At 41.3% G+C, this 27,236-nt stretch overlaps 1 protein-coding gene and 1 pseudogene across 1 annotated transcript; both read right to left on the bottom strand.

The window, feature by feature from the left end:
* Positions 1-10,392: 10,392 nt before the first annotated feature.
* Positions 10,393-18,679, bottom strand: LOC137888460 (high-affinity choline transporter 1-like). The gene is made up of 8 exons (XM_068731864.1): positions 18,496-18,679; positions 18,048-18,164; positions 16,893-17,048; positions 14,870-15,018; positions 14,277-14,420; positions 13,385-13,538; positions 11,232-11,449; positions 10,393-10,953 (listed from the first exon to the last, which is right to left on the bottom strand). The coding sequence occupies exons 1-8, from the start codon at positions 18,677-18,679 to the stop codon at positions 10,393-10,395; spliced, it is 1,683 nt and encodes a 560-aa protein (XP_068587965.1).
* A 1,645-nt stretch (positions 18,680-20,324) lies between these two features.
* On the bottom strand, positions 20,325-22,119 carry LOC137888446 (high-affinity choline transporter 1-like; annotated as a pseudogene).
* Between the last annotated feature and the right edge of the window lie 5,117 nt (positions 22,120-27,236).

Raw genomic sequence — 27,236 nt, 5'->3', positions numbered from 1 at the left:
GGGGAATAGGGTGAGTCCGGTGAGTGATATTGGTCAAGGGACTTCCATCCAGAGCGTTCGCCCGAAGGGGGCATTCCAACTCCTCCAACGAGAGGAGCGAAGGCCAAGGAGGAGTCCAAAAAGCTCTGTTCTGCTCCGGAGTCAATGAGTGCCAAGACCGGTAGAGGACCAGACGGCAAGTATAACGGAGCGGGAAGTGTGAGACGGGGCTTGGGACAGGGGAATCGGGTGGAGTTGTGTTGAAGAAAATCATCATATAACTTAGAATTAAACTAAAACCACGGTCTGATTCTGATATCTCAATCCAGTTGAATAAACAAATGTTTCTTAGGAAGTATGAGTGCCAGTGGCCTGAGAGTGATAGGTCGTGGCGTCCGGGAACTCCCAAATATTTCCCGGCTAACGAGCAGAACGTCCTGTCAACATATTTTGGTATAATGGTCTCGAAAGAACTTGATCAAACCAGGTATTAGGCAAGGGATGCCAGGAATGCTTTGTTTATGCAATTCGGCCAACTGATCTGATTGGTGGAAAGTGACTTAAGGGGGGTGAATTAGACTATAAGTATAAGCTGTAATAACTGACACGTTGGATTTCGTTGAATGTTGCCTTGTGCTCATTAAAACACTTCCCGCTGGTTGCTACTCCAAGAACTCCGTCTCTTCTTTTCATTTTCGCTTCTACAGTTGCTCGCCAGTATTCCCACTCTTACTGGCGAGCCCTCTCTTTTGGTCGGACCGGGCAGACAGGGATACGGTGCCCCAGCTCGCCGCAATAGAGGCAGGCTCCGGAACGGATTCGTCGCTCCCTCTCTCCCTGAGACAGGTGGAACCGTCCCAACTGCATGGGTTCATCCCAATCCTCGGGAGGAGAGACTGGAGCGAGCGAGTGCTGGTGGCCTGGGCTGCGGTGGCGAGGTGGAACTGGAGACCGGCGACCAGAAGTGGTTATGGGCTGACGAACCGGTTCCGGGGACCTGTAGTTCTGCTCTCTCTGACGTTCCCGCCTCTGAGTATTCAATCGGATGGTGAGGGCGATCAGATCCTCCAGTGTCCTGGACTCCTCCAGAATGGCAAGCTCGTCCTTTAATCCCTCCGAAAGGCTGTTGAGAAAAACCCTCTTGAGCGCCCTCTCCTCCCAACCGGACTCTGCGGCCAGGATTCGAAAGTCAATAGAATGTTCAGCAGCACTAGCAGAGCCCTGACGGCAGAGGAGGTGCTCAACAGCATCCTGGGAGTACATAGGGTGGTCGAAAGCTCTCTTAAACGCCTCCAGGAATTGTTGAAAAGAAACTGTGTCCACCGGGTTATGAGTGAACCAGGACTGGGCCCAGTCGAGAGCCTGACCATGTAACAACCCGGTCAGATAGGCTATCTTAGAACTGTCCGATACGTATGTACAGGGCTGTTGGTTGAACACAAACGTTGTCTGGAGTAGGAAACCTCTACATCCCCTCGTCCCCGTGGAAGGGTTTAGGAGACGGAACAAACGACTCACGGACCGGTTGCACGTCCCTCTCCGACAGTTCTTGGGAGCAGGGGGTCCCTGCACCATGCTGCCGATCTCGGCCACCTGACATCCGATGGCTCGCTGCGATCCCCGTAGATCGTGCAGCAGATGATGTTGCTGTTTGAGAAGAATGCCTTGGTTGGTGATCACCTCCTGCAGGGAATCTGTAGGAGGAGATCCAGCTGCGGCTGTTGGGTCCATAATCTCGGTCCGTTCTGTTATGATATGGTGTGTATGCAGACCCAAATGCAGACACAGGACAGCAGAGTTCTTTCTCAAAACAGGGTGTTTTAATTAACTCAGGCAGGTCAAAACACAGGAAACAAAATAAAAGAGAAAGTTCTGAGTTCTCTGAGTGACAGGGAAAACAAACCGGCAGGATACAGTCACGTGAAAGCAGAGGCGCGTCCGCGCGCTCCGCTTAGGTCCGAGCCGGAAAGTGTCTATGCCGCGTTCGCGGCTTGCAGGCAGGCGGGCAGGATTCAGTCCTGGGAAGAAACGCAGGCGCTTCTGCGCACTCCGTCTATGTCCAATCCGGAAAGTGGCTATGCCGCGTACGTGGCTTGCTGGCAGGCAGGCAGGATTGACTGTGTGACACCTGAGGCTCGACACAGGAATAGGCAAGACATCACAGTTGATCTCCGTGGAACGAACTGGAGTTCTTCTTCGACCAGGTGAAACCCGAGGCTCGACACTGGACGGCAGGTAACTTGCAGACAAAACGGAGAGTTAGCTCCGGAACTTCACAGAGTGAAAACGATCAGATTTACGGGGCGGAATACCAGGTAGGGTAACGGACGGGCCGACAGCTGGGACGAGAATGACCGGAGAATTTATGTCGGCTGGAGATGATCACAGGAGGCACAGCTGTGCCTACGGAGAGAGGCGCGGCAGTAGGCGGGACTCTAAGGAGGACACTACTGAGGGACACGGAACAAAACACAAGCACGTGGCAAAACAATAACAAACAGACAGGGGAACGACAGCCCACATGAGGAGAGGTGATCGGGGAAAACAGAGGGAAACACACCTGGGTAGACATAAATCCTCACAAATACAGTAGTAAAATGCAGAAATTGATTAATATCCTTGAATCTGGTTCAATCAAAGGCAGCAGCAACGGTAGCAGCTAGTCAGTTACTTATAACATGAAACACATAAAGGTAAAATTTCCCAATTTTTATTTGGATGTTCAATCAGTGCTGATGGTAAATGCAGGCAAGTGATTTCAGTTGGAATGAATAAACTAGTAATATTGCTGGGCAAGTTAACACGTTATTATCGCGTTAACGCAAATTATTTTATTGCACATTAACGCAATTTTAAAAAAAATGCGGACAGGACACTGCGAGTGTGCTGAGCATCTCATTCACTGTGGAGCGGACGTCAACGCCAAAGACAGAGTAAGGACTTAACACAACGCAGAGATCATCAGTCGTCTCACAGCTACATTAAATGCTGAAACGATGCTGAATACTCTGTTTTCCTCCCCCGCTGAAGGACGGAGACACGCCCATGCACGATGCTGTGAGAATAAACAGATTCAAGATGATCAAGCTGTTGATGATGTATGGGGCCAGTCTCAACACCAAGAACTGTGTAAGTTCAGAACAACTTGGCACATCTTTCTGAATCCTCTGAAATTAGTCAGAGGTAGTATTTTCAAAATTCTGGCATGAAAGGCAACCAATTCAGGCACTTACTTTAGCGCAAACTAAGTCCATTAGCTTTTTAGACTCTTATCGTTTGCCATTCAACGTGCTGTGGATGCTCAATGAGGATGAATCCTGACGGTTAAAGGTCTTCCAGCAGTTCATGAGAAATCTGATCTGCCGTTTGTTAAAAAAAGATGTCGATCATCACTGGGTGCAAAAGAACACAATACACAGTACAATATTCTTGTGTGACATATAGAGGAGTAGAAATATAAAGCAGCATCAAATGTAAATACTCAAATACCTAAAAATTATATTTGAGTGAATTTACTAAGTTACTTTACACCAGGGGTGCCCAATACGTTGATCGCGATCGGCCGAGGTAGTGCGGGTAGATCGCATGCCATTCAAAAAAGACTAGAGGTCCTCATGGCATTTGCCACTTGATTGACGTACATGGCAGCCAGTCTGAGATCACGTCTTTTCTAACAGACGGGTCACCACGTATGCGCGGTCAACCGCAAAACTCCGGTGAGCTAATTAGTTAGCCTCCCAATTCATTTCTACTACAGAAGCTAAAGTTGCAGCGCCATGATTTGGGGAACTTCCAAAACCTCGCGTCAGAGCTGGAGAGGCAACGGAAGCCGTGTGCGCAACTTGACAGTGCGCGCTACACAGAGCAGGTTGACAAGTGTCTGCCAGAGTTTGACAAACTCTTTCAATACTTTGCTTTACTCGAGCCAGTCGCTACATTTATGTGCTACACGTTTCGGGAAGATATTGAGGTTGATTCAAAAATTACAACGCTGTTTCACCTGAACTCGTCTGGAGTGGAGGACGATGTTTTGACACTACAGGCTGACATTCAACTGAAGTCCAGGGCTCATGGACAGTTTTGGAACTTACTCACAGAGGAAAAGTACCCAAACATGAGGAAATGTGCATATATATATCTATATATATAAATGCTAATTATCTATTATATATATATATATATATATATATATATATATATATATATATATATATATATATATATATATATATATATATATATTCATAAATAAATAGATATTTAGCATTTTGAATGTAGGTTGATCATTTTGACTTGGTCATTAAAAGTAGCTCGCAAGCCGGAAAAGTGTGGGCACCCCTGCTTTACACCAATGGTGGACTGACACGTGTAAAGTCTTCAGGACACTCCACTTTCCCAGCTGATGTGTATCTACTTTTCCATCATGTGAAATGTTGTGACACGCCACACTTAGGAAGGACTCATCGTCATGTGTGCTGTTTGTTAAGGTATTCTGTACAGTCCACAGCATGAATCCGTATTTTACAAGACATTGATACTGACATGAAAAGTACCAGTCGAGTACAAAGCACCAACGTCTGCAATTAGAAAAACAGGTGTGACAATTGGCACAAAGCCAACAACGCAGCCTCTATGGGGACAACTACTGAGGCTATAGAGCTACCTATGCCTCACTTATCTACACGAGTTGAAGTCAGCGATACTGCATCGAGAAGATGGTGTATTTATTGATTAATGACAACTGTCAGCAATCAACCTGTTGGGTTTGATTGATTGATATCAATACAATACACTTGATAACCAAGTGACTGTCTAGATTTATTCTGTAGTTAGATGTTTTGAAAATGTATCATGGTTAGACTTTATACTTTATTTATTGATTTTCATTCACTAACTAATGGAAACTGTTTTTTATCCAGATGTACAACACCTGGTTAACATTTTCCTCACAGTTCCATTGGCTCAACAGTCTGTGGATCGATCCAAGTGTAAAACTGAAGTTATTTATTTATGTAAAATGACTCCAGCTCAGAGTAAAATGTTAAAAAAGGGAGGAACTGGGCCTCACCTTGCTGACAGGTTTTGTGTGTTATACTTAAACATTCAGAAGAGTTTAACCAAGTTCTTTGGTGTTATGCATTTTAAGATTGAGAGATGAAGAAAGTTTTTGGATCAGGATGAGAAGAACCTCTCCATTGTTCCTTTCCTTTTTGGACTTGAACGAACCCCAGATGCCGACTCCAAGGATCAGCAGGTAGAAGAAAACCATTGCTATTACTCCTGGGATACTGACAGCCATCCTGAACCTGAGGGTTGTTTGACAGAGTGAGGTTGTTTGTTAACAGAGTATTATGATAGTACCAGTGGGTTATCATTGCCTTTTTGTCGGCTGTCTCACTCCTCCCTCTAGAATTTGAACGTGCTTACTCCTGTAATTTGTTAAGTGTGGTTTGTCGGTTGGCTTTTGTTCAGTTTCAGCTGTACATCAAAGTGTCTGGTGCAGACTAAACAACTAGATCAATTGAAAGAGCTATTTTTAAATCAATCTGCTGAACCAATATTATCAAGAAAATGATCTTCTACACGATCAGTATGAATAATGTATACATTCATGCAAAATCTGGGTTCTATGAGTTGCTGTGGTGAAACCAGAGATACTGGATGAATATATAATTTGTTATAAACACATGGAGACTGATTGTGACGTCTGATTGAGATCACTTAAAGGAAAAAAAGGAGGGAGAAAGTTCATTCTCCTCCCATCTGGCCTCTATCTTGAGACAGCATGAGACCTAAAGCTGGAAAACTGGATCTGGTTAAAAGCCAGCAGCTGTATCTGTGCATAAGTTATCACCTGAGAAAAACTGTAAGACAGAAACTCCATTGTTTCCAGCCGAGTATCACGGCAGGTTGCGAAATAATCATAAAATGGCAAATATATTGGTTTTGTGTACATGAACGTGAATTGTCTTTTTTTTCGATCAAGAGGAAAACAAGACCTCTTTATTCAGAATACTTGGTGCACTTGGTGAGTAAGTGGAGGTCTGTCTCAACAGCTTGCATTGTTTCTCAGTGAGAACAAAGCTTGTGTTGGTAGCCATGTTTGTCTTTGTCTTTGTGTTTCATGAAGGTTGTGTTCAGTGCTCTCTCTCTCTCTCTCTCTCTCTCTCTGTCTCTCAATAAAGAAAGCTCAAATTCGAAATCTGTTTTATTTAAACACTCCATAAATACAAGGCAAAATGCACACACATCTTTCACAATAAAAAATAAATCTTATTTCCAGTCATATACCAAGACCTGTTTCATCCACATAAACACTTGTCAAACATCCTCTGAACCAACACAGACTTTTCAGCTTCTTCCCTCCCGCACTCTGTGTGTGTGTGTGTGTGTGTGTGTGTGTGTGTGTGTGTGTGTGTGTGTGTGTGTGTGTGTGTGTGTGTGTGTGTGTGTGACAAAATGGGCCAGCAGCTGGGATGTCAGCTAGGGCAATTTGAAGCATTTGTATCACTGAGGTGACCTTTGATAAGGTGTATGGGCCCCAGATGCTCAAAATTAGCTCCAGTAGGAGAAACTGGGAAAATCTGAAAAAGATCAACTTTTGTCTGAAGGTTGTCTAGACTAAACCTCCAAACAAATGCCTAATCAATGTTATGGATTGAGTAAGAGGGTTGTAGGATTGTTTTTGGGAACGCAAATGATGAAATGAAACTCATTTTCACAATGATTAGTGGTGTTTGAAAGGAGAAAAAAGTAACAAAATTACAGCCAAGATTAAGATGAGTCAAAATAACTTGACTTTATGTGGAAAAGTGTGAATATCAAGCAGTAAGTGTATTTAACTTACAGCTTACTTATGATGTTGCTGCAGAAGAAAAGGTGTGTCTCGAGAAACAAAACAAAGAATTGTAAAACTGCAGATCACCAACATCAATAAAGCAAGTGTAAGTGGAGAGGTTCTTCTCATCCTGATCCAAAAACTTTCTTCATCTCTCAATCTTAAAATGCATAACACCAAAGAATTTGGTTAAACTCTTCTGAATGTTTAAGTATAACACACAAAATCTGTCAGCAAGGTGAGGCCCAGTTCCTCCCTTTTTTAACATTTTACTCTGAGCTGGAGTCATTTTACACAAATAAATAACTTCAGTTTTACACTTGGATCGATCCACAGACTGTTGATCCAATGGAACTGTGAGGAACATGTTAACCAGGTGTTGTACATCTGGATAAAAAACAGTTTCCATTAGTTAGTGAATGAAAATCAATAAATAAAGTATAAAGTCTAACCATGATACATTTTCAAAACATCTAACTACAGTATAACTCTAGACAGTCACTTGGTTATTAAGTGTATTGTATTGATATCAATCAATCAAACCCAATAGGTTGATTGCTGACAGTTGTCATTAATCAATAAATACACCATCTTCTCGATGCAGTATCGCTGACTTCAACTCAGCTTAAATTAAAAATTAAGAAAAGAAGAAGAAAACATCTTCATGTTGTCAGCCGAGACATTGTCCAGCAATATTTGGCGAACAGTTAATCTATCGCTGCTAATTATCACATTATTAACCAGCTCAAGATCAAAGTCTTCTTCAGGTTCTGCTGTTCATCTGAAAGTAGGATGCATGAACATGTGACATGAGAAATGTAACTCTGCCGGTAACCTTCAAAATGTTGAACCAGGCGTTAAGTATTGAATGACTTAGTTAAGATGTTTGCCAGCACTCCTGTGACAACTTCAGATTTAATACTACAGATATTTCCTGAGGGCGTCAACATCTGTCAGTCAAAACGTGGGACTGTTTGAATGTGAGGTGAACACTTGCCACAGCCTCGCTGGATAAACACTTCTCCTTTGGAGTCTCATGTTGAATTCCTGCCTTTAGTGGAATGTGTTGGGGTCTACTGGTTGGGATTCTCCTGGCTGAAGTTGCACAGGAGGCTCTTGGCTCCGTTCTGCCACGAAGACAGTGTCTCCAGTGGAGTTTTTCCCTCCTTAACAGGACAAACAAACACACAGGACTCAAAATCAAAACTGGAAAAACTGGAGCATGTACACTTAAGATTCACACGTGTAGATAAGGGAGGCACAGGTAGGTCTATAGCCTCAGTAGTTGTCCCCATAGAGTCTGCTTGTTGGCTTTGTGCCAATTGTCAGACCTGTTTTTCTAATTGCAGACGTTGGTGCTTTGTACTCGACTGGTACTTTTCATGTCAGTATCAATGTCTTGTAAAATACGGATTCATGCTGTGGACTGTACAGAATACCTTAACAAACAGCACACATGACGATGAGTCCTTCCTAAGTGTGGCGTGTCACAACATTTCACATGATTGTTGGAGAAAAATAACTTTTAGAATGATCAGTTCTTATTGTTTAACATACAAGGCTCCATGAAGTCTGTGACTACTGTGTGAAATCTCTCCACACTCGTTATCTCAGATGTTCCTCGTTTAGCAGTCACTGTGACCTTCTGTAAGGGACGATTGTATATCTTACTAAACATCAAGATGACGTTTGATTGTGCGGAAGGGACGAGTTCAAGACATGCTACATAGCTTTATGCAAATGATTCTGAGCAAACGCACTTGTGTGTTATCCGAAGTATATATATCAGAGACAGACCTCTGAGCAGCCTTGATACATGACTTGTATGTGTTTCAACTCTGTCTCCTTCTTGCAAGAATAAATGTCCTGTGGTAATTACTTTTACATCGGCTTCGAGTGAATTTCTCTAACAATGATGGAAAAGTAGATACACATCAGCTGGGAAAGTGGAGTGTCCTGAAGACTTTACACGTGTCAGTCCACCATTGGTGTAAATGGACTCCTTCAGCAGGGGAGGAAAACAGAGTATTCAGCATCGTTTCAGCATTTAATGTAGCTGTGAGACGACTGATGATATCTGCGTTGTGTTAAGTCCTTACTCTGTCTTTGGCGTTGACGTCCGCTCCACAGTGAATGAGATGCTCAGCACACTTGCAGTGTCATGTCCTCATTTTTTTTAAAACTGCGTTAATGTGCAATAAAATAATTGTCGCTGTTAATTAATGAATGCGTTAACACGATAATAACGTGTTAACTTGCCCAGCAATATTACTAGTTAATTCATTCCAACTGAAATCACTTGCCTGCATTTACCATCAGCACTGATTGAACATCCAAATAAAAATTGGCAAATTTTACCTTTAAGTGTTTCATGTTAAAAGTAACTGACTAGCTGCTACCATTGCTGCTGCCTTTGATTGAACCAGATTCAAGGATATTAATCAATTTCTGCATTTTACTACTGTATTTGAATTCTTAAACTGCACTGCAACTATTATTCTGTTTTTAGCTTTTTAGTGTTTTAATGACTGTTTTTAATGTTTCAATGAATGTTCTTAATTGTTTTTAAATCTACTTTTCTTTTGCATTATGTCTTGATGCTTTTAATGGTTTTATGTGAAGCACTTTGAATTGCCTTGTTGTTGAAATGTGCTATACAAATAAACTTGCCTTGCCTACCGTTACTTAGAGTTCAGAATGAAATACATATTCTTTTGTATACTGTCCATTAAGATGAATTAAAAATATCTATTTAAAAACACAAAGAAATACAATGAAGTATATGATGTCGGCACTATAACATAGCAGTCTTACAGAATGTAGCAGTGTAACAGAACATCAAATGAACTATGGCAATGTATGATGCAGTATAGTATACAATAAAGAAATAATCCTATAATATAGAAAGACAAATCAATTATCAGAATTAGAACCATTTATTGGAAGGAAGTTTGCACCTACAAGGAATTTGTCATAGGAGGATATAAATATATCAAAGTATATTAATAAATCAGCCCAACAGAGAGTCAAAAAAGATGGAGAGTGATGAGTCTGTGGTTTCCACTGTTGTTATAGTCTGATGACAATGGGAACAAAGGATCGCCTGAAGTGTGATTATCTGGTGGCTAAATGAGTCAGACAGCATGGAGAGCTACCAATAGGAAATTAAAAAAAGTCAATATTTAATTGATGGATTTCTTTATAAAACATTTCCTCATAATACTACTAGTGTAAATATTGCTGTAGACTAAATAAATACATTTTTTTGATTAAGTGGCATTATTATCAAATTTGAAAATCTCTCGTCAAAAAGAAAAACCAATAAACTAAAAATGTTGACAATTTGACAATGGATCCTGCCTTCTCTCAGGGTCTGGCTACATCACCTCATCCATATCACAAGCAATGTGATCATCCCTGGTCAAGTTCTTTGTTCCAGTCTTCCTCCTCAGAGGATAAGCCCCCGTTTATGAAAAACCCAAATACAGTAGCTTAAATACTCCAAAAGAAACCGCTTGCATGTTGATAATAATAATTAGTATTATTATTACATTAAAGTACTGCACAGAAAATCTTTAACATGTGGTGGTAATCATTGGCTCTGATGTATCTTGGTGAGATTCATCTTCATCAAGCTTCTCCTTCTCATTGTATCTTTTGCCGTCATCGCTTGGTGTCGGTGGTTGTGCTGAGTGCTGGGCTTTCACTTTGAACATATCCCACTTCTCAGGAAGCAACCCTTTGTTGAAAAGCACAGAAGCCACGTAGGAGAACAACAAGGTGGCAGCGATGGCAGACAGCATGGCAATGGTCCTCACTGGGGAGTACTGAACGTAAATGCCATCCTCGAGAGTGCATCCTGGGAAGTGTATGACTGGTGATACCCCTAGTGATGGCTCTCCACTGAGCAGTCTTAACACCAGCCCTGTCAACCAGCCCATAACAGCCCCGTAGAAGTTGGATATGTTGAAGAAGAGGACACAGACGAGCTGAGAGAAGATCAATATGTAAGACACTTCACAACCAAGGAACACCAGCCAATTGATACTATTTTTAAAGGTGGTGAGTGATGCACCGATCAAGCCTGCCACAACCACAGTAGCACGGATCATCCACTGGATTTCTCTCTGTGATGCCTAAATAAAAAGGAAATAGAAAGGACAAATTTGTTTCAGAGAAGTAAAGGAGCTAAGGTTTCACATTCTCTCAATCTTTTTTCATTCTACACTTCTACTTTATATACTGCCCTTTTTCTCCACAATGCCCATTAATTACTTTTATTTCACTCGCATTCCCTTCCAACTCTTTTTTAGTTTCTCATTCAGGTCTTTCACATCTTTGAAAAGGGAATAGGACGTTTTGCCTCTTTTTTTTGTGATGTAGCAATTTAAGAAACATTCTTAGTTGTTCACACCTGAGGCCTCAGGATAGTCTTGTAGATGTTGCAAGTGAAAATGGAGGCTGTAGAGAGCAAAGCAGAGTCGGCTGATGACATAGCAGCGGCAGAAATGGCTCCGGTGCCGATGATAGCGACGAAGGTTGGGGTGAGGTAGTTCAGGGCGATAGGCAGGACCATAGCTCCCTCCCCACGTTCCAACGGAGACGGAGAACCATAAGAAGTGAGGTTCCAGTCTGGCATGTAGACAGATATGATAAACAAAGAGAGAATGAAGCATATTTTTGACCAGCTATGTTCACAGGAATTTAACAGCTTGACCATTTTTGTGTTTGAGTTCAGTTCAGCCTAAATGATCTCACCAGGAGCTCCGCTTCCTTCTCTTATTTGTGTCCATGTCTCTCTCCCTCTTCCACTAATCTCTGTGCACTAATGAAGCAGATTCACAAAGCCTCGGAATTTGCACGAATTGGCTGCTCAAATCTTGCAATTTTCAACTATGTGCTTCAATTTGCAATTGTGCAATTTGCCTGGGCGAATTTGCACCTAATCCTTTCTTTCTATTAACTTTGTATATAATATTGTCCGCCAAATGAAGCACTAGACCACAGGTCTTCAACAGGGGGTCCGCAAAATTTTTTGGTTGATTAGACAATTTTACAAATTCAAATGTCTTTAAATATACATTAACATGAATCCAATATATTGAAGATGTTTTCTTTCAGTCAGAAATGCACACGTTCAGCGACGCACAGGAGGTCTCACAAGCTGGGTACAGGTTCACTCACAGCATGAGACTAGCCTGGACCTGTCCCTCCATGCCTCCTGCACAAAAAGAGGAGGACCTGCCCCTATTGCTGATGTGCCAATCACAAGGCCGCAAGTTACATGCTGGCTCTGTCAGGTTCTCCGTGATTGACAGAGAGCCTATTCAGTCCACAGCTGACTAAGATCCCAGACATAAGGACACAAGCTGCAATATTATTTGAAGAGAAGATACCGTTGTAAAGTAAAATGAAAAACAACAACATTTACTTCACCAACGAATCCTTGTGCAATAATTTTGGAAAGATTATGCTGGCTAAAACACTGCAGCTCCTATCCACAACAGCCAACTACTGAGGCCAGTATATTATTGTGCCAAGTGTATGGACATTGTTATGAGCGAAAAAGGATTGTTTTGTAACTCAACCAAAAAACATGAATCTGTCCATTATTTTAATAGTTCAGTATTGTATGCAAGATAACAGGTATGTTTATGCATAGCAGTGGCTCTAATAGGCCATCACTCATTTTTTGTTTCCACATTTATGTTTAAAATAAAAAAACGTCAATTTGAATAGCTTGTATGCATGATTATCATGCAATTGACAGACAGTGTTGATATTGGCATTGGTATCAGTTGACAAGGTATGTTAATAAATGGCAGTGGCTCGGCCACCCTACTCACTGTACCTTTAAAATACAAACATGAATATATGAACCTGAGTATTGAATAGCTTAGTATTGAATGCACAATAACAAATTATGTTTATACATGGCACTAGGCCCAGTTTAATATAAAACACAATTTTATACAATATATATAGTAGGGGTCCCTGCTCCATCTCTCTATCAGTTTGGGGGTCCTTGGCCTGAAAAACGTTGAAGACCCGTGCACTAGACTAAGTCCAGTCAGGAAGACTTCCCTTTTGCATGCTTAGGCCTGTAGTTTATTTCTCACACAGTTCAGACATGCTCACTATAAATCTCCATGCAGTCATTGTTTTGGGCTGTCAATCAAGACTTATCTCACACAACTCACACATCAACTGTTATACTATCTTTTCTCCATTCACTTGTCTCTGCCGATTTAAATGATTTCCTATTCTGTCTTAACACACAGTTACTTGTTTCAGCTATCTTTGGGAACTCAAATGACTCAGCAGTTTTTAAATATATATTTTTTTGTCTTAAACATCTCCTCTGATCCAATCAATGCAATCTTCAATTGACTATGCTAGGGATTCTTACCCAAACATTGAGAAGCACAACATTAAATGTAATAACTTCTGGGGGATTTGGTTTAATGCAGTCATTAACTCAGACACATTGTATGTACTTTTACTTTAGTTACCATCTTTGCATGTTTTCAATAAAAAGCTGTTCATGTCTTTAGAAGTTCTTATTACCTGTGGATGCAGCCACTGCCCCGATCAGTATAGAAGGTATTCCTAATATGATGACAGTGAAAGCTGCAACAAAGCATGTGGTCCTAGCCGCCGATGTGGAAGTAGCAGACAAGGTCCTCTGGTGGAAGGCTTGGAATCCCAGGCATCCCAGTGACTTGGAAGTAATACAGTCATATTATTTGTAATTCCTATTGAATCTGTGAAAGTTTAAACATTTAAGCAGTTTAATTAATTAAGACAATTGAACTGAGTGCTCATCATTTATCAGCACTGGCAATCTTTTAGGGTCCTTCACATGGTAACCAGGGTCTGCAACGCACAAAACGTTCTTGTAATGGGTAACAAATATGGATTTCTTAATGTGTGTACATGGGTATGGTTAGAAATTGATCAAATCTAGGTGAGCTGCGGGTTGAGTAAACAGGAGAAAGAAGAAATTTAAATAACATCTACCAATGTCGTTTTATCAATCCAGGTGCATCAGCCCCAAAAACTGTACCGACGCAGGACTTCCAATCAACCAATCTAGCACTGTGTAGGTTTATTTCACAACAAGTTCCCTGAAAGATGTTTTTTTGGCCTACTTCGTTGTTTTTCAGGGTGGAGAAGGTCTGAAGAAACACTTAGACCATTGTGGGACATTTCCAGTAAACCTTCTATTGCTAAATATTCCGTCAGCGAATTGACTGCAACTTGAAAGTGACAATTTGAATCAAATGACAATGATACAATTTTAATCATATTCCTGTGAGTTTTCATGAAAAACCTATGAAAATGTTATGCCAACATTATACAAATCTATATAGCCATTTATTGTATGTAACCAGCTGCAACAATATATAGAGGCTGATGTATTTACACTGGAGCAAACCATCCTTAATCTTGAGCTCACCAGATATAAGAAGGTATCGATAGAGGTCCAAGCAAACTTTCTCTCCAGTTTACCAATCCAAGGCGCCTGAAAAGTGTTGTTCAGGGCCGTCTGAGTAATGTCCACATGGGTGGGGTTTATCAGGACAAACGGTAAACAGACACTCTGCAAAGACAAAGAACACATGACAGCAACTGAAGCAAAAATAAACATTTAAACAGCAAAATAAGGCAAGGTAAGCTACAGAAAATGTGTGTATGTACATTTCAATATGACAAACAAATTCCTTCTTAAGACAAACAAAAACTTGTATTATTCGTATAATAGGTACACCTGCATTCCAATGCAATCCAGTAACAGGCCCAGAAAAGACCTTTGCGAAGCTCACAATGTAATAAATCATTTTTGAAGTTTTATTAGAATATGTTATCAGCATCATTAAAGAACAATATAAATCAACCAAATAGATCACCACAAAATGTAGGACCATTAATTAATTCCACAACTACTGTATCGGATTTCATTAGAACAGTTTGTTTTCATTACACTTTGTTCTGCAATAATGAAGTCTTCTTGACAGGTTGTTCCAAACACATTTTTTAAACAATCCTCACCATGGTGATGAAAATGAGGATGACCTGTATGATGTCTGTGTATGCCACAGAGTAGAGGCCGCCTAGCAGTGTGTAGACAATCACCACAGCAGTAGAGATCCAGACGCTCACAGAGTAGGGCAAATCCAAAATCACATTCATGGTGGCACCTGAAACACACACATGCACCTGTTGTAGAAACATAATAATCTTAATGTTTTTAAACTTAAGTGAAAAAACATATCCTTGCTGTAAAATAGCATGGTTCACAATATTGGGAACAGCTCAAAACTCATCATACACATACATGACATTTGACATGCATAAAGTAGGAGCCAGGGATCAAAAGTTGTGGTTACAGGACGACCCACTCTACCCCACAAGTACAGCCAACAATTTTTTACTAAGTCCCCATAATGTGATTGTGCTTAAACAAGAAAGTATGAATGAATAGTATGGGTATTTTGAAGTGGGGTTGTATGAGGTTGTAATGATTGCCAGAAGTCTGCCTGTATGTACAGAAAGTGTAAATGGGGAACCTGTGGGTTACATTCCTTCACCTATAAAGTACTGGAATGTTATTAGTTGCCTGTATTTATAACACAGGTTATTAATAGGATCTGTTATTGTTATTGTTGTAGTTGGGTTGACCCGTTTTTGGTATAAATTGTGTTAGGGGGAAGTGACGCGAGGGAAGATTGTGCGTGCAGACTGGAGGAAGCGAGCTACGTTCAGTGGACTCAGGTCTTGCTGGTTTGCCGACGATTGCTCAGCCACGGATCCGAAGCAAGCGTTTCAATGGATTATTAGGCTGGAGTCTTCACTGGGAACGGCACAGAGGGCCACCATCGGAACAAGCTGTGGTGAGGTAGCACAGGTTCGGTGGACACAGGGACCGCAGCGTCTCGCCACGCCTCCGGCGGTTATTGACTTTGCCTCGGGGATTGTTTTTGTCATCGGACTGTTTTTTGTTTCAGGAACTTTGTGAACTAATGGGACTCGGGGATTGGGTGATCGTTTGTAAATGTTTAGTTTATTGTGCCGAAGTACGGCGGGAGCCTCACGGTTACTTTGTTTTTGTTATTTGTATGCCGAGTGAATTTTGAGTTATAGTTATTTATTGTTTTACATTTACCTGGCAGTGTGGTTTCTTTGATGTCTGGTGTGGTCTAGCCTTATAGAGAATAATAGGGAGATCATATTCGGTGTGTCTTCCACCATGTTATTCAGGTAGAAATAGACTCTGTAAACCTACCAATTCAGATCCACCCGTGCCCTAAATTTTAGCATTTGTACTTTTCCCTTTTTCGGTTTATGTAATTAGGTGAAAAGTTACAAGGTCCATAGTCAGTGTTTTACCAACAGTAAAAGGTGGTTGGTGCATCCCCATAAGCAGACAGGAGTACCAGCAGCAGCATAACGTACTCAAGCCACCTAAAAGGAAGACCCACCTAAAAAAATCTATATCTGTTTAATTGTACGCTTGAGTATTTTCCGACATGGAACTGAATAAAAAGTGAAACATATCTATACTTTTTTTGTCCACAGAGTCTCGTGGCTTTGAAGATTGCAGAGATACGTTTCCCTTTCAGTTCAGTTCCCTATCAGTTCCTGTCTTGTCGTCAGGGCTGTCTGACGGCAAGATAAAGTGGTACAAATATTCTACATAACAACTTAAACACATTTTTTATTATTTATGGGGGGCCTTTCTCTTTGGTGGCTTAAATATGTTTTTGTGCCCCTGTCCACAGCTGTAGATTGCTTTGCTCTTGTGTCGGTAATCCTCCCTGTTTCCCTAAACTGGAGGCGTGCCGACCGCCATCTACAGGAGAATAAGTACCTCATACAAACCCACTTCAAAACACCTTGACCATCCCTTTAATGTAGCTAAGGCTTTTCATTGCAATCCTGGTTTTAGAATCATTCTTCACTTGGACTTAGCTGTGCTTCATTATGGACTCAGGTCAGCTGGTCTTGACTACAACTCTGATTGTCAAAATAGAAACTATAAAGAAGTTGTAGGTATAGTGTTTATATACTGTACCTAAGCTGATTAGTGTTCCAGCCAACCACAAAATATCGGTTAGAAGTGCACCCAGTGACTGCATGGCTGTGAATGCTTTTCCATACTTGATCAGGAAAGGGTCCAACACAGTCACATATTTGTTGTCTCTCATTGGCTTGATAAACACAAGGCCACCTGAATAATGAAACAGACGGATAGATTTAACAAATGCAAGATGCATACAGTCAAAAGAAAAACAACAGAAACATCACCTCCCTGGTATTTGCATGCAGTGTGTCGTCTGGATACGTTATATGAACATCTGATCTATTTGAACATTTCATGAACATCTGATCATGAGCCTTGCATTCGCACCTGCTTTCAATTATTGGCAGATCAGGCAGACTTCATCAAACATGGTCTCAAGTCTCAAGTCAAGTGAAGCTATGTGGGACTCAAGGCACAATGTGATGGACAGCAGAAGGTTACCTTCTTTGGTTACCTTCAGCCATGCTAACTAGGCTAACCTTACTTACAGAGGAAGTCATGCTAACTCTGCTATCCCTGTTGGTCTATTAACCCTGGTTCTTTCCTTTGAAAGTCTCCTGAAGCAATGCTGGTTGTACTCATTTCTGTGGCAGTGCTGTGTCCAGCTCTCTTAATATACCCAAACCAAGCCCACAGGATCACATGATGCACACGGGCCCGAAAATACTTTTTCTCCCTATACATACAGTCATTACAAAAGAGATGGCTTTACAGTGATAATTATAAGATGAATGAATGTCAAAAACACTGCTAATTTACTATGATTAGAATTTCATTCAAATCTTGAAGCACCAGACAAGAGGAAGTCAACTAATTAATTCAGAGAAGGCCTCTGTGTGCGTGTTATGTGCTTTATCCCCTCCTGCCTTTCTTTCTCTCTCTCTCTCTCCTTCCCTTGTTTCCTCTTCAGGTGCCAATCAGGTAATTAATTTCCACCTGTGCAGGTCAGTCATTTCAAGCTGGCCAATCAACAGAGTGGGCCCAGCATAAACAAAAAAGCCTGAAAAACGTTTTTCAGTGTGAGCATCTTTTATCGTAATGAATGGGCCCGAACTATTTCTTTTGATTATAGCAATGTCAGTTTTCGTTGGATGAAATATGCAAACATGAACAAACTTCTCTTGATTGTAATTCTTTAATACTTACCCAAAATTAACGAAAAAGAATAAGCTGTTATGAGCATTACTGCAGACATTAGTCCCATAGAGGGGGTGTATGTCATCTCAGTTATGCCCATGATGAAGCAGCCTCCAACCCACGTGGCTACAGGATGGACAGACGTATACAAACACAGAAATTTGTTGACAAGAGAAACCAGTATTGAGAAAAGTACATGCATACAAAAGCAAATATTTATTTTGACGCTGTAGAGAATTCAGTTAGTCACCAAACCTGTCTTCTAAAATTTCCGTTTATATAAAACTAAATTGTTTTCCCATTTATGTTTAGGTAGCAGTTGGCAAGTTGGAGTATGTTCACACATGTTTAAGCAGGCTTTAGCTACTTTCCAGTGAAAGGAATTGGCAACACCGCTTGCAGGTTAAATCCTGTTAAACTGCCACCTCCTCTACCGGTCTACAATGTAATGCTTCACCTGTCATTGTGAAGATCCCCACGACCTTTTTTATGCTTCGGTTTCCCAACAGAGCCATCTCCATTTTGTCAGCCGCACTTTTGTTCTCCTCCTTTTTGGACTTGATAGAAGCCCAGATGCCGACTCCGAGAACCAGCAGGTAGAAGAACAGCATTGCTATCAGTCCAGGAATGTTGACAGCCATGCTGAACCTGAAGACTGGTGAAAACAGTATAACTGTTTGACAGGGAAAAATAAATTCTTTAAGATGAACGATAAAGCAAAATAAATTGTGTTCTATTTTCCCTTGAAGTTAGTAGAAAACTAATTTCTGCCATCAAAGTATGGATTTTAAAATGAGATTGTAGGTTTAAATCAAAAGTGCTCTCTCATAATAAGTAAAACACAAAGTTGTCACTAAGTCTGATTTTAAGATATTACATTTTTTAACATAAAAATACCAGGTTGTAGACTGTTACCTGAGGTCTGATAGAATTTTGGTGCTGCAACGAGAGAAGTATCCAAAAAGTAGGATTACATTAAGAGGGGCCACTGTGTTTGATCTAAACCGAGAGGCGTTGACACAAGACAGTTCAGAGGCACCAATGAAGTGAGGAAGGGTGGGTTTGTAGATACCTTGTTGTGCAAGTCTGCTGAACAGTGTCAAGAAATGTTTTTAGACATTCTCTGCTATGCTGGATGCATGACAAAAATATCTGCAAAGCTGGATGGAGACATAACCATAAAATGCATCACCCATTGACCTAAATACAAAAATCTCCCAACACCCATTGTATCCTGTTAGTACACGAAGTAACAGCTTGTCAACTGCCATAAATTCCACAAAACATTTCAATTGATCAAGAGTCAACTGGGATTAACTCTGCGTAAATGTTTCTGAATCACATTCAAAATGCTAATGGCTGGGTGATCATTCACTTGCTAAATTGTTGATTTTATTGAATCACACACTATGTATTATTAGCAACTTCGAGAGTGACAGCACCTCTCAGTCAAAGCGTCCACACCCTTAATGCACAATTTTAAGCCTGTATTATTTAAATTGGTGAGTTATAATCAAATTCCTGATCCTACTTTAGATATTTCTCTTGGTCTTGTATTTGTCCAAATTAATCTGGGAAGCTTGGTAGAAAAACTGGTCTGGACGATTCAAATCTGGATCCAAGAAAAAAATAAAGATTTTTCATCTCTAAAAGAAACCAGGTTGACTAAAAAAAATTAAGGATGATTCCATCTTTCTTGATTGTGATACTGTGATTCTTAACTCAACAATCAGCTCGGTTCACCGACATTGAGCAGTAGATGGAACACAGCCCTGCGGGGCGCCCAGGGTTCAACACAAGAGTGGAGGAGGTGTGGCTGCCAATCCAAACTGCCTGGGGTTTGTTTGAGAGGAATTCAAATAACCAGTTACAGATTGTACTACTGAAGCCCAGAGTGCTAATTTAACAACACAGTTTCATGGTGGAGATTGGGTTGAATACTTTGCTGAAATCACCAAACAACATTCTGATGTACGGTGTTGTTATTTTCAAGGTGTGTGCAAGGCTGAGTGGAGGGCAGTGAAGAAGACATCCTGTGTGGATCTGTTGTCTCTCTTTGCAAACTGGTGAAGGGTGCACCTTTGCTGGGAATGTTTTCGATATGCTGGAGAACCAGTTTCTCAAAGCACCTCATCAAAATGGGGGTGAATGCCACAGAGCGGTAGTCGTTTGATCAGAATCAGAAACAGAATCAGCGTTATTGGCCATATGTGCGTATGCATACATGGAATTTGACTCTGGTTTCCACCATCTGTCAATCTAACTCTTGCCCAAGCAAGTCAGGGCTTATGAGTATGAAAACAACTTCAAGGTTGTGACCTGGGTCCTCAGGATGCTCTTGTAGATGCTAGAGGTGAAGACGGAAGCTGCAGCGAGCATGCCAGAATCAGTCGACGACATCACGGCGGCAGCGATACATCCAATGCCAACGATGGAGACATAGGTTGGAGTGAGGTGGTGCAAGACAATGGGCATTACAAGAGTTGCCTCCCCACGTTCAAATGGAGATGGAGAACCATAAGAAGTCAGATTCCAATCTAAGGCATGGATAGATACATACACAGTACACATTTTGAGACACATTAAGTGGTTTAAAGGGAAGTTTCATTCCTTAACAGAGTTTTGATTCGGAATAAATTACCTGTTGATGCGGCCACTGCACCAATCAGGACAGGAGGAATTGCAAAAATAAGAATAATTGCAGCAGCAACAAAACAGTTGATTTTAGCTGTGGCTGAGGAACAGGCAGACAAAGTCCTCTGATGGAACGCCTGATAGCCTAGGCAACCCAGAGTCTTCAAAGAAATGCAATGTCAATTTAAAAAATCTGATCTTTCTCCAACTTGAACCTGTGCTTTTGTTGCATAAACTAAACATATGGCCACCAAACACCCATAACACATAATTAGCAAAACAAGTTAGTAATATATGAACATAATTTGTAGGAGACAGACATTCTAGCTTCTGTAGCCAAAGAAGCAGCAATCCTCTCGCATGCTGATACCTGTTTGTTAGTCAACGCCCCTCACTCTGTGTGTGACTATCGCATGCTTGTTTTCTGAGAGTAGTAACTACAAACCTGCTCTAAAACACCAGGACGTGAGAAAACTTACCAAGCTAATAAACATGAGGACAAGCTGTATGACATCTGTGTAGGCTACAGAGTAGAGACCTCCCATTAGTGTGTAGATAACAGCCACAGCAGCAGAGATCCAGATGCATATGGTGAATGGTAAATCCAGAATCACACTCATGGTTGCACCTGTAGAAACACAGGTGGCAATCATTAATTGTTGTACAAATTACATTATTTGCAACGATCCTTACTATGTGTTGCTCATTTATCTGTAATGTATTAGACATACCTTTCTATTTATATAAATGTGAAAACATTAGATGCCCAAAACAAGAGAAATCTTTTCTTTGGAGGTGTCTGGCAAAAGTTATAAATCTTGCCAACAAGGCTACATCGATAGAACCTCTTCCCTTATATACCCAGCTGTATTAATGTAGTGTCATTTCTATGTATCTGTAAAAGGGACAAAAACTGATTCATTCACAAAATTGGCATAAAAGTAAAGTAACAGTATGTCTTTTTACAGAATGCAGTTTTTAAAGAGCCTGTTTTGGGGAGCAAGTTTAGATTGTGTGTAATTACTGGGTGGCGTGTGTGTGTGTGTGTATGTGTGTGTGTGTGTGTGTGTGTGTGTGTGTGTGTGTGTGTGTGTGTGTGTGTGTGTGTGTGTGTGTGTGTGTGTAAGTGTATCCTTCCATACGCAAGAAACAGCAGTGCTAGACCCTTCAGGTAGGGATTAGATCATATATGCAAAACATGTATACATAAAATGTTTTTTCATGTATTAATCAGTTATCTTATTCAAACTGTAATGGCTTACATACCTAAACTAATCAGTGTTGTTGTCACCCACAAAATGTCAGTCATCAGTGCGGCCAGAGCAAAAAGAGCCATTGGTACTTTTCCATACTTGATCTGGAAAGGATCCATCATGGTCACATTTTTTTTTTCTCTCATTGGCCCAGCAAAGAAAAGACCACCTAATTAATGAGACAAGGACAGTTTTTAAGTAACCCACACAGAGAACATGCAGAACCCACTTAATTAGAGGCAGCAGTGGTAACCACTGTACCATCTTACCACCTGTGATCTGCAATTTTGACTGCTTGACATACTCAATTATGGATTCCCCATTTACAAATGGGGAATCCATAATTTATAAAGTATGAAAACACAATCACCAAACACATAATAGACAAGCTTATTAATCAAGAATAAAACATTTAGAACTGTTATGAATTGTGTACTAATGCGTGTTAATGTAAGAACAATGCTTTATAAATGATGACTGAAGTGTTTACTCATACTTAACTAATGCTTCATAGTGTGTAGTTATTATAAAGTGTTACCAAAGGATCCTTTTTGACTTTGCCTTTGCCTTGTTTTCAATTTGTGTCCGTTATCACTGTCATGATACTGGGTTGCAATATAAGGTGAACTCACCTGCAGTGGTGAGAGGTGACATGGAAGAGGACCAGAACAGAGCACAGCTGAGTCAGAAACAACAGCAAAACCAACAAGATTATTACCAGTCTGTGGATCGCGAGAGGCAGATCCATCAACATACATTACCAGGTCACAGTTGGTCAGGGGAGTGTCCAGAAGGTCAGGTCGAGGAGTGCACTGAGCTTGGAGCTCAGCCAAACAGTTATGCTCCTCACCGTCACCAGGAGTAGGAAGTAATGATGCCGGGTTAAGATTAGTACAGCGTTTAACAGTTACGTTTGGCATGTCCAAGAGACATGTGTGATAACGCAAATATCGCGCTGCAGAAAGATGTGATGACTTCTGTTCGAGAAGGATCAAAGACACAGAATGAGGGACTAAAAGGGTCAACGGCGCATAACCCACAATATCACGAGAGGCGGCTAGTGCTTTTTCAGCCGCGGCCACTGCACAGAGACACTGTGGTAGGCCTGCAGCAACAGGATCGAGTTTTGCGGAGAAATATGCTACCGGACGCAATTTGTCACCATGAGATTGTAATAACACAGATGTCATACAACCTGAGCGTTCATCGACTGTTTGAGTGAACGGTTTGTGTGGGTCTGGTAACCCCAGTGTAGGCGGAGTTTGTAACGCTCATTTCATTTTGGTGAAGGCCTGAGAGGCTGGTTCTGTCCAAATGATTTTGTCATACGCAGTTAGGTTTTTGCCATGAATTAACTCAGACAGAGGTTGCTCCATTTGAGAGTAGTTAGGAATGAACGAACGACAATACGAACACATCCCTAAGAAAGACATCATTTGTTTCTTAGTTGTTGGTTTTGGAAGCGTCACTATTGATCCAATGCGCTTAGGAGATAGGGTTTTAGTGGAACAATGCAAATTGTCATTTAAATCTTCAAAGAATTCATCTGCATATTGGTCATCTGGACCCGGTGTGATGTAAGAAGTGCAGTGAAGATGATCAGGATTCATGCAAACTGCATGTGGAGACACACAAGTGTCTACAGCACGTGTCATTGTCAGTGCTTGGATAGTGGATATTTTCCACTGGTAGACATAAAGTGAGCTGACGGGAGTGTACTGCATCATTTGTTGTACTACTCTTCGTCTAACTACTTTTAAGCCATCAAGTGTGGACATCAAACAGATGCCAAAGGAGCACATCAAGTCTCTCCCCATTAGATTTATTGGGCAGAAAGATGATAACAAAAATGAATGTTTCACTTTAATGTCAGGATCAGGATCAGTCACGTCAGTGTGCACACTAGTCATGGGAACAGTAAATTTCTCAGTTACAGTTAAACCCGATGCACCTTGTGAATATACATATCTACCACTCATACTCTGATTTGGAAAATACTTTTGTTGTATTACCGAATGAGTAGCCCCAGAATCAACAAGAAATGATAATTTTTTACCATTTATTACAACCTCTGTGGTAGGCATTACTTTAAATGAGTCATCAGAGAATTTAGCATAAGTGTGCGTGTTGAGTGTTTGTGGCATGTTCTGTTGTTCAAGGTGAGCAATGATGTCAGTAAGAGCAGTCTGTTGCTCTTGTGTGAGAGTGTATGTTTGTGCGGTTAGTGCAGAAAGCTTTTCTTCATTGCAGGCGCGGTGTGTGTGTGTGTGTGTGTGTGTGTGTTACTTCCCTTTTCATGAGGTTTCACAGGACGGGTGGCTGTCTCCTCCTCACATGCACGTTCACCATCATTCCCATCGCGTCAATCAGACTGGGTGTGACCATCGGTCCGGTCTCTGTTCCTGGCACGATCACGTCCCCATTCGCTCCTCTGTGGGCTCCATTGTGGACAGTCTCTGTACCAGTGTCCTTGTTGTCCACAGTGGAAACAAACATTGTTTCCGGTGGGTGGGTCGCTTTGTGGTCCCCCTTGGTTCCAAGAAGATCGTCCTCTGGTCATCCCCCGCCCTCCTCCTCTGAAGCGTCCGCGTTGGCCAGACCAAGGCTGGAAACTGCCTTGGCCTCGCCTCTGCTGGTGTCCTTGTTCGAGGGACAACTGAGTGACTGCTTGGAGCATGGACAGTTGAACGTCCTCAGTCTTTTGTTTCTTCTTTTTCTCATCTTTATCTTGTTGTTCTTTGCAAGTCTTTTGAACATGTATCGCATGTTTCCTGACTTCGGTGAGTCTGGCGTTTTCCATGCCTATGACAGAGCGCTCTGTGTCAAATTTGATGTCAGGCAACAGTCCATTCACAAAAGCATTTTTAAAGTGGGTCTCCCAGAGACCCGGATTCTCGCCTCTTACTAGTGGCTCTTCAATGCCACTGTTACGATTGAACACTGTCAGCAGTCGTTGATAGTAATCATGTACACTTTCACCTGATGTTTGCTTGGTGTTGTTTATCTGTGACATGTCTACTCTGTCCGGAAAAGCGCGTTCAATGCCCACACACAGGGCAGTGAGATAGTCTCTGTACGGGTCGTTATTGTCGTGTTCCCATGTGACGTTAACGAGTCTGGCGTCGTTGACAAGGAGTTCCTTGATGGTGGCATAGTGAGTGGGACCCATGTGATGCAGCAGGAGTCGTCTCATTTCATGACCTGTTGGGTGGAACTGTTGACAGAATATTGTGAATTCGGCAGAGAATGCCATACCTGAGTTGGGAACAGGTGGCAAGTGAGCCATGGCAGCACGGATGTCCGCATCCGTCCATGGTCTGTAGACAAGCTGTGGTGCCACGGCTCCTGGCACTTGAACCATGGGACCTTGGAAGGTTTTATTGTCATTGCCTATGTCTTCTTTACTGCGGAGGAGATATGGCGAACGACCGTTGTGTGACGAGGAAGGGAACACTGGCGAGTCAGGGAGGAGAGAGGAGAGGAGTGATTGGGGGAGGAGGGCAAGAGAGGGAGGGGTGGATGGCCACCCTTCCATGGGTGAAGAGGAAGGTGTTATTTGGCCACCGTGAGCACCCTGGTCCCGTGCTGGTGTATGAGGTGGTGGCTGTACTGTCTCCACTGGCTGTTGTTGTTGTTGCTGCTGCTGCTGTTGTTGCTGTGCAGGATCCGCTACTAGTGGTAGGTATGGTGGTGGTGGTAGTGGCGGTGGTAGTGGCGGGCACGTGTTGAGGAGAGGGCCGCCAGCTCCTGTTAGACTCGGATACAAAGAAGGAGAGAATGGGTTATGTGGACTGAGTGTGGTGTTCGGATCTTTTTCTTTCTCTGTCACATCTTTCTTTACACATGTCATCTGTTTCTGCAATTGTTTTCTTTCCCTACATTCACATTCCATTTCCCATTGAACCAAACATTTCTTGTTTTTCTCTATTTTTTCTAAATCTTTGTCTTTTACCATTTTTTTTTCCTTCATCTCGCTCTCTTTTTCCTTTAATTTACCCCTTAGTTCAGCAATTTTTATTTTACTGAAAGACCCATTTTCTGGAAAACCAAAATCCTTAGTCCACATGGATAACAATTCCACGGAACTTTCTCCATATTTTTGTTTCATAACGTCCACTATGGGTCCCGAGGGACCTTCGTCTTTACATTTATCCTGTTTTCCACCCATCTTTCAGGCGTGGTAAGTACTTATTATTCAGTAAATACAGTCGTCACTGTAAGTCTCAGATTTCTTTACTAGGAAAAATCCAAGTGAAAACCAATCAGTACAAAGTACCAATTATTGAGGTCAAGGGCGTGAAAAAGAAATATATTTTCATTCCTGTCTTCCTCTTTTTTCGGTCAAGGGCGTGAAAAAGAAATATATTTTCATTCCTGTCTTCCTTTAGGTCAAGGGCGTGAAAAATATAACACTTTTTTAGTAAAAAATATCATATTTTCATTCCTATCTTCCTTTTTTTCTTTCGGTCAAGGGCGTGAAAAAGAAATATATTTTCATTCCTGTCTTCCTTTAGGTCAAGGGCATGAAAAATATAACACTTTTTTAGTGAAAAATATCATATTTTCATTCCTATCTTCCTTTTGGTCAAGGGCGTGAAAAATACAATCTCGAAAATAAATTAGTTTTATCCGAGTACAATCGTTATACTGTATTAATCATTCCTGTCTTCCTATGCAAAGATTCATAATGGCGTCATGAACAGAAACATGTTTTGTTAATTTGTAATAACCTTAATCAAATAAAACCCATAAAAGTAGAACAAGACAAACTATCATCCAAGAAGACCAGAATATTAAACACCAAGGTTTAAATCTCTGTTGTATTATATTACGTAATTCTAGAGTGACATCTGACTCCTTCTAAAAATTAAATTTGGAAATTTGGAATTTCAACTTCTTACCCGATATGAAGAAATTATTTCTTTGTCTGGATTGTTGTAAAGTCAATCAGTCCTCCTTTTGGCCGCCGGTCCCCTCTCTCTTTGTCTGACGAGGTATGGGGCAGAATCTCTCTTGATGGATCCTGAAGTGCACATACCCGGACGTCCTCGGAGTCCTGATGGAGCTTCAAACGATCCCACTTCTGACACCAAGTTGTTTTGGAAAAAGTTCTAATTATAAATCGGGAGAAGAGTTTTGTTCACAGATTCAAAGAAAATAATAAGTCTTCAAATGATTCAGAGTTGTCCCCCTCTATTTTATTTTGCTTGCAAGGGAAAGATGCACCACAGCCACCTCAGTCAGTGTCTGTGGTGAAAAGTTCAACATCATACAAGATACCAAACCATTTTATGCACACATGAGTTCACGC

This window comes from Cebidichthys violaceus, unplaced genomic scaffold (genome assembly GCF_023349555.1).
Source record: "Cebidichthys violaceus isolate CVI_PGR_0920_01 unplaced genomic scaffold, fCebVio1.0.p SCAF_54, whole genome shotgun sequence".
NCBI classification, from domain to species: Eukaryota; Metazoa; Chordata; class Actinopteri; order Perciformes; family Stichaeidae; genus Cebidichthys; species Cebidichthys violaceus.
The sequence above is the reverse complement of the archived record's forward strand: the minus strand, read 5'-3'. Positions and strand labels throughout refer to the sequence as shown.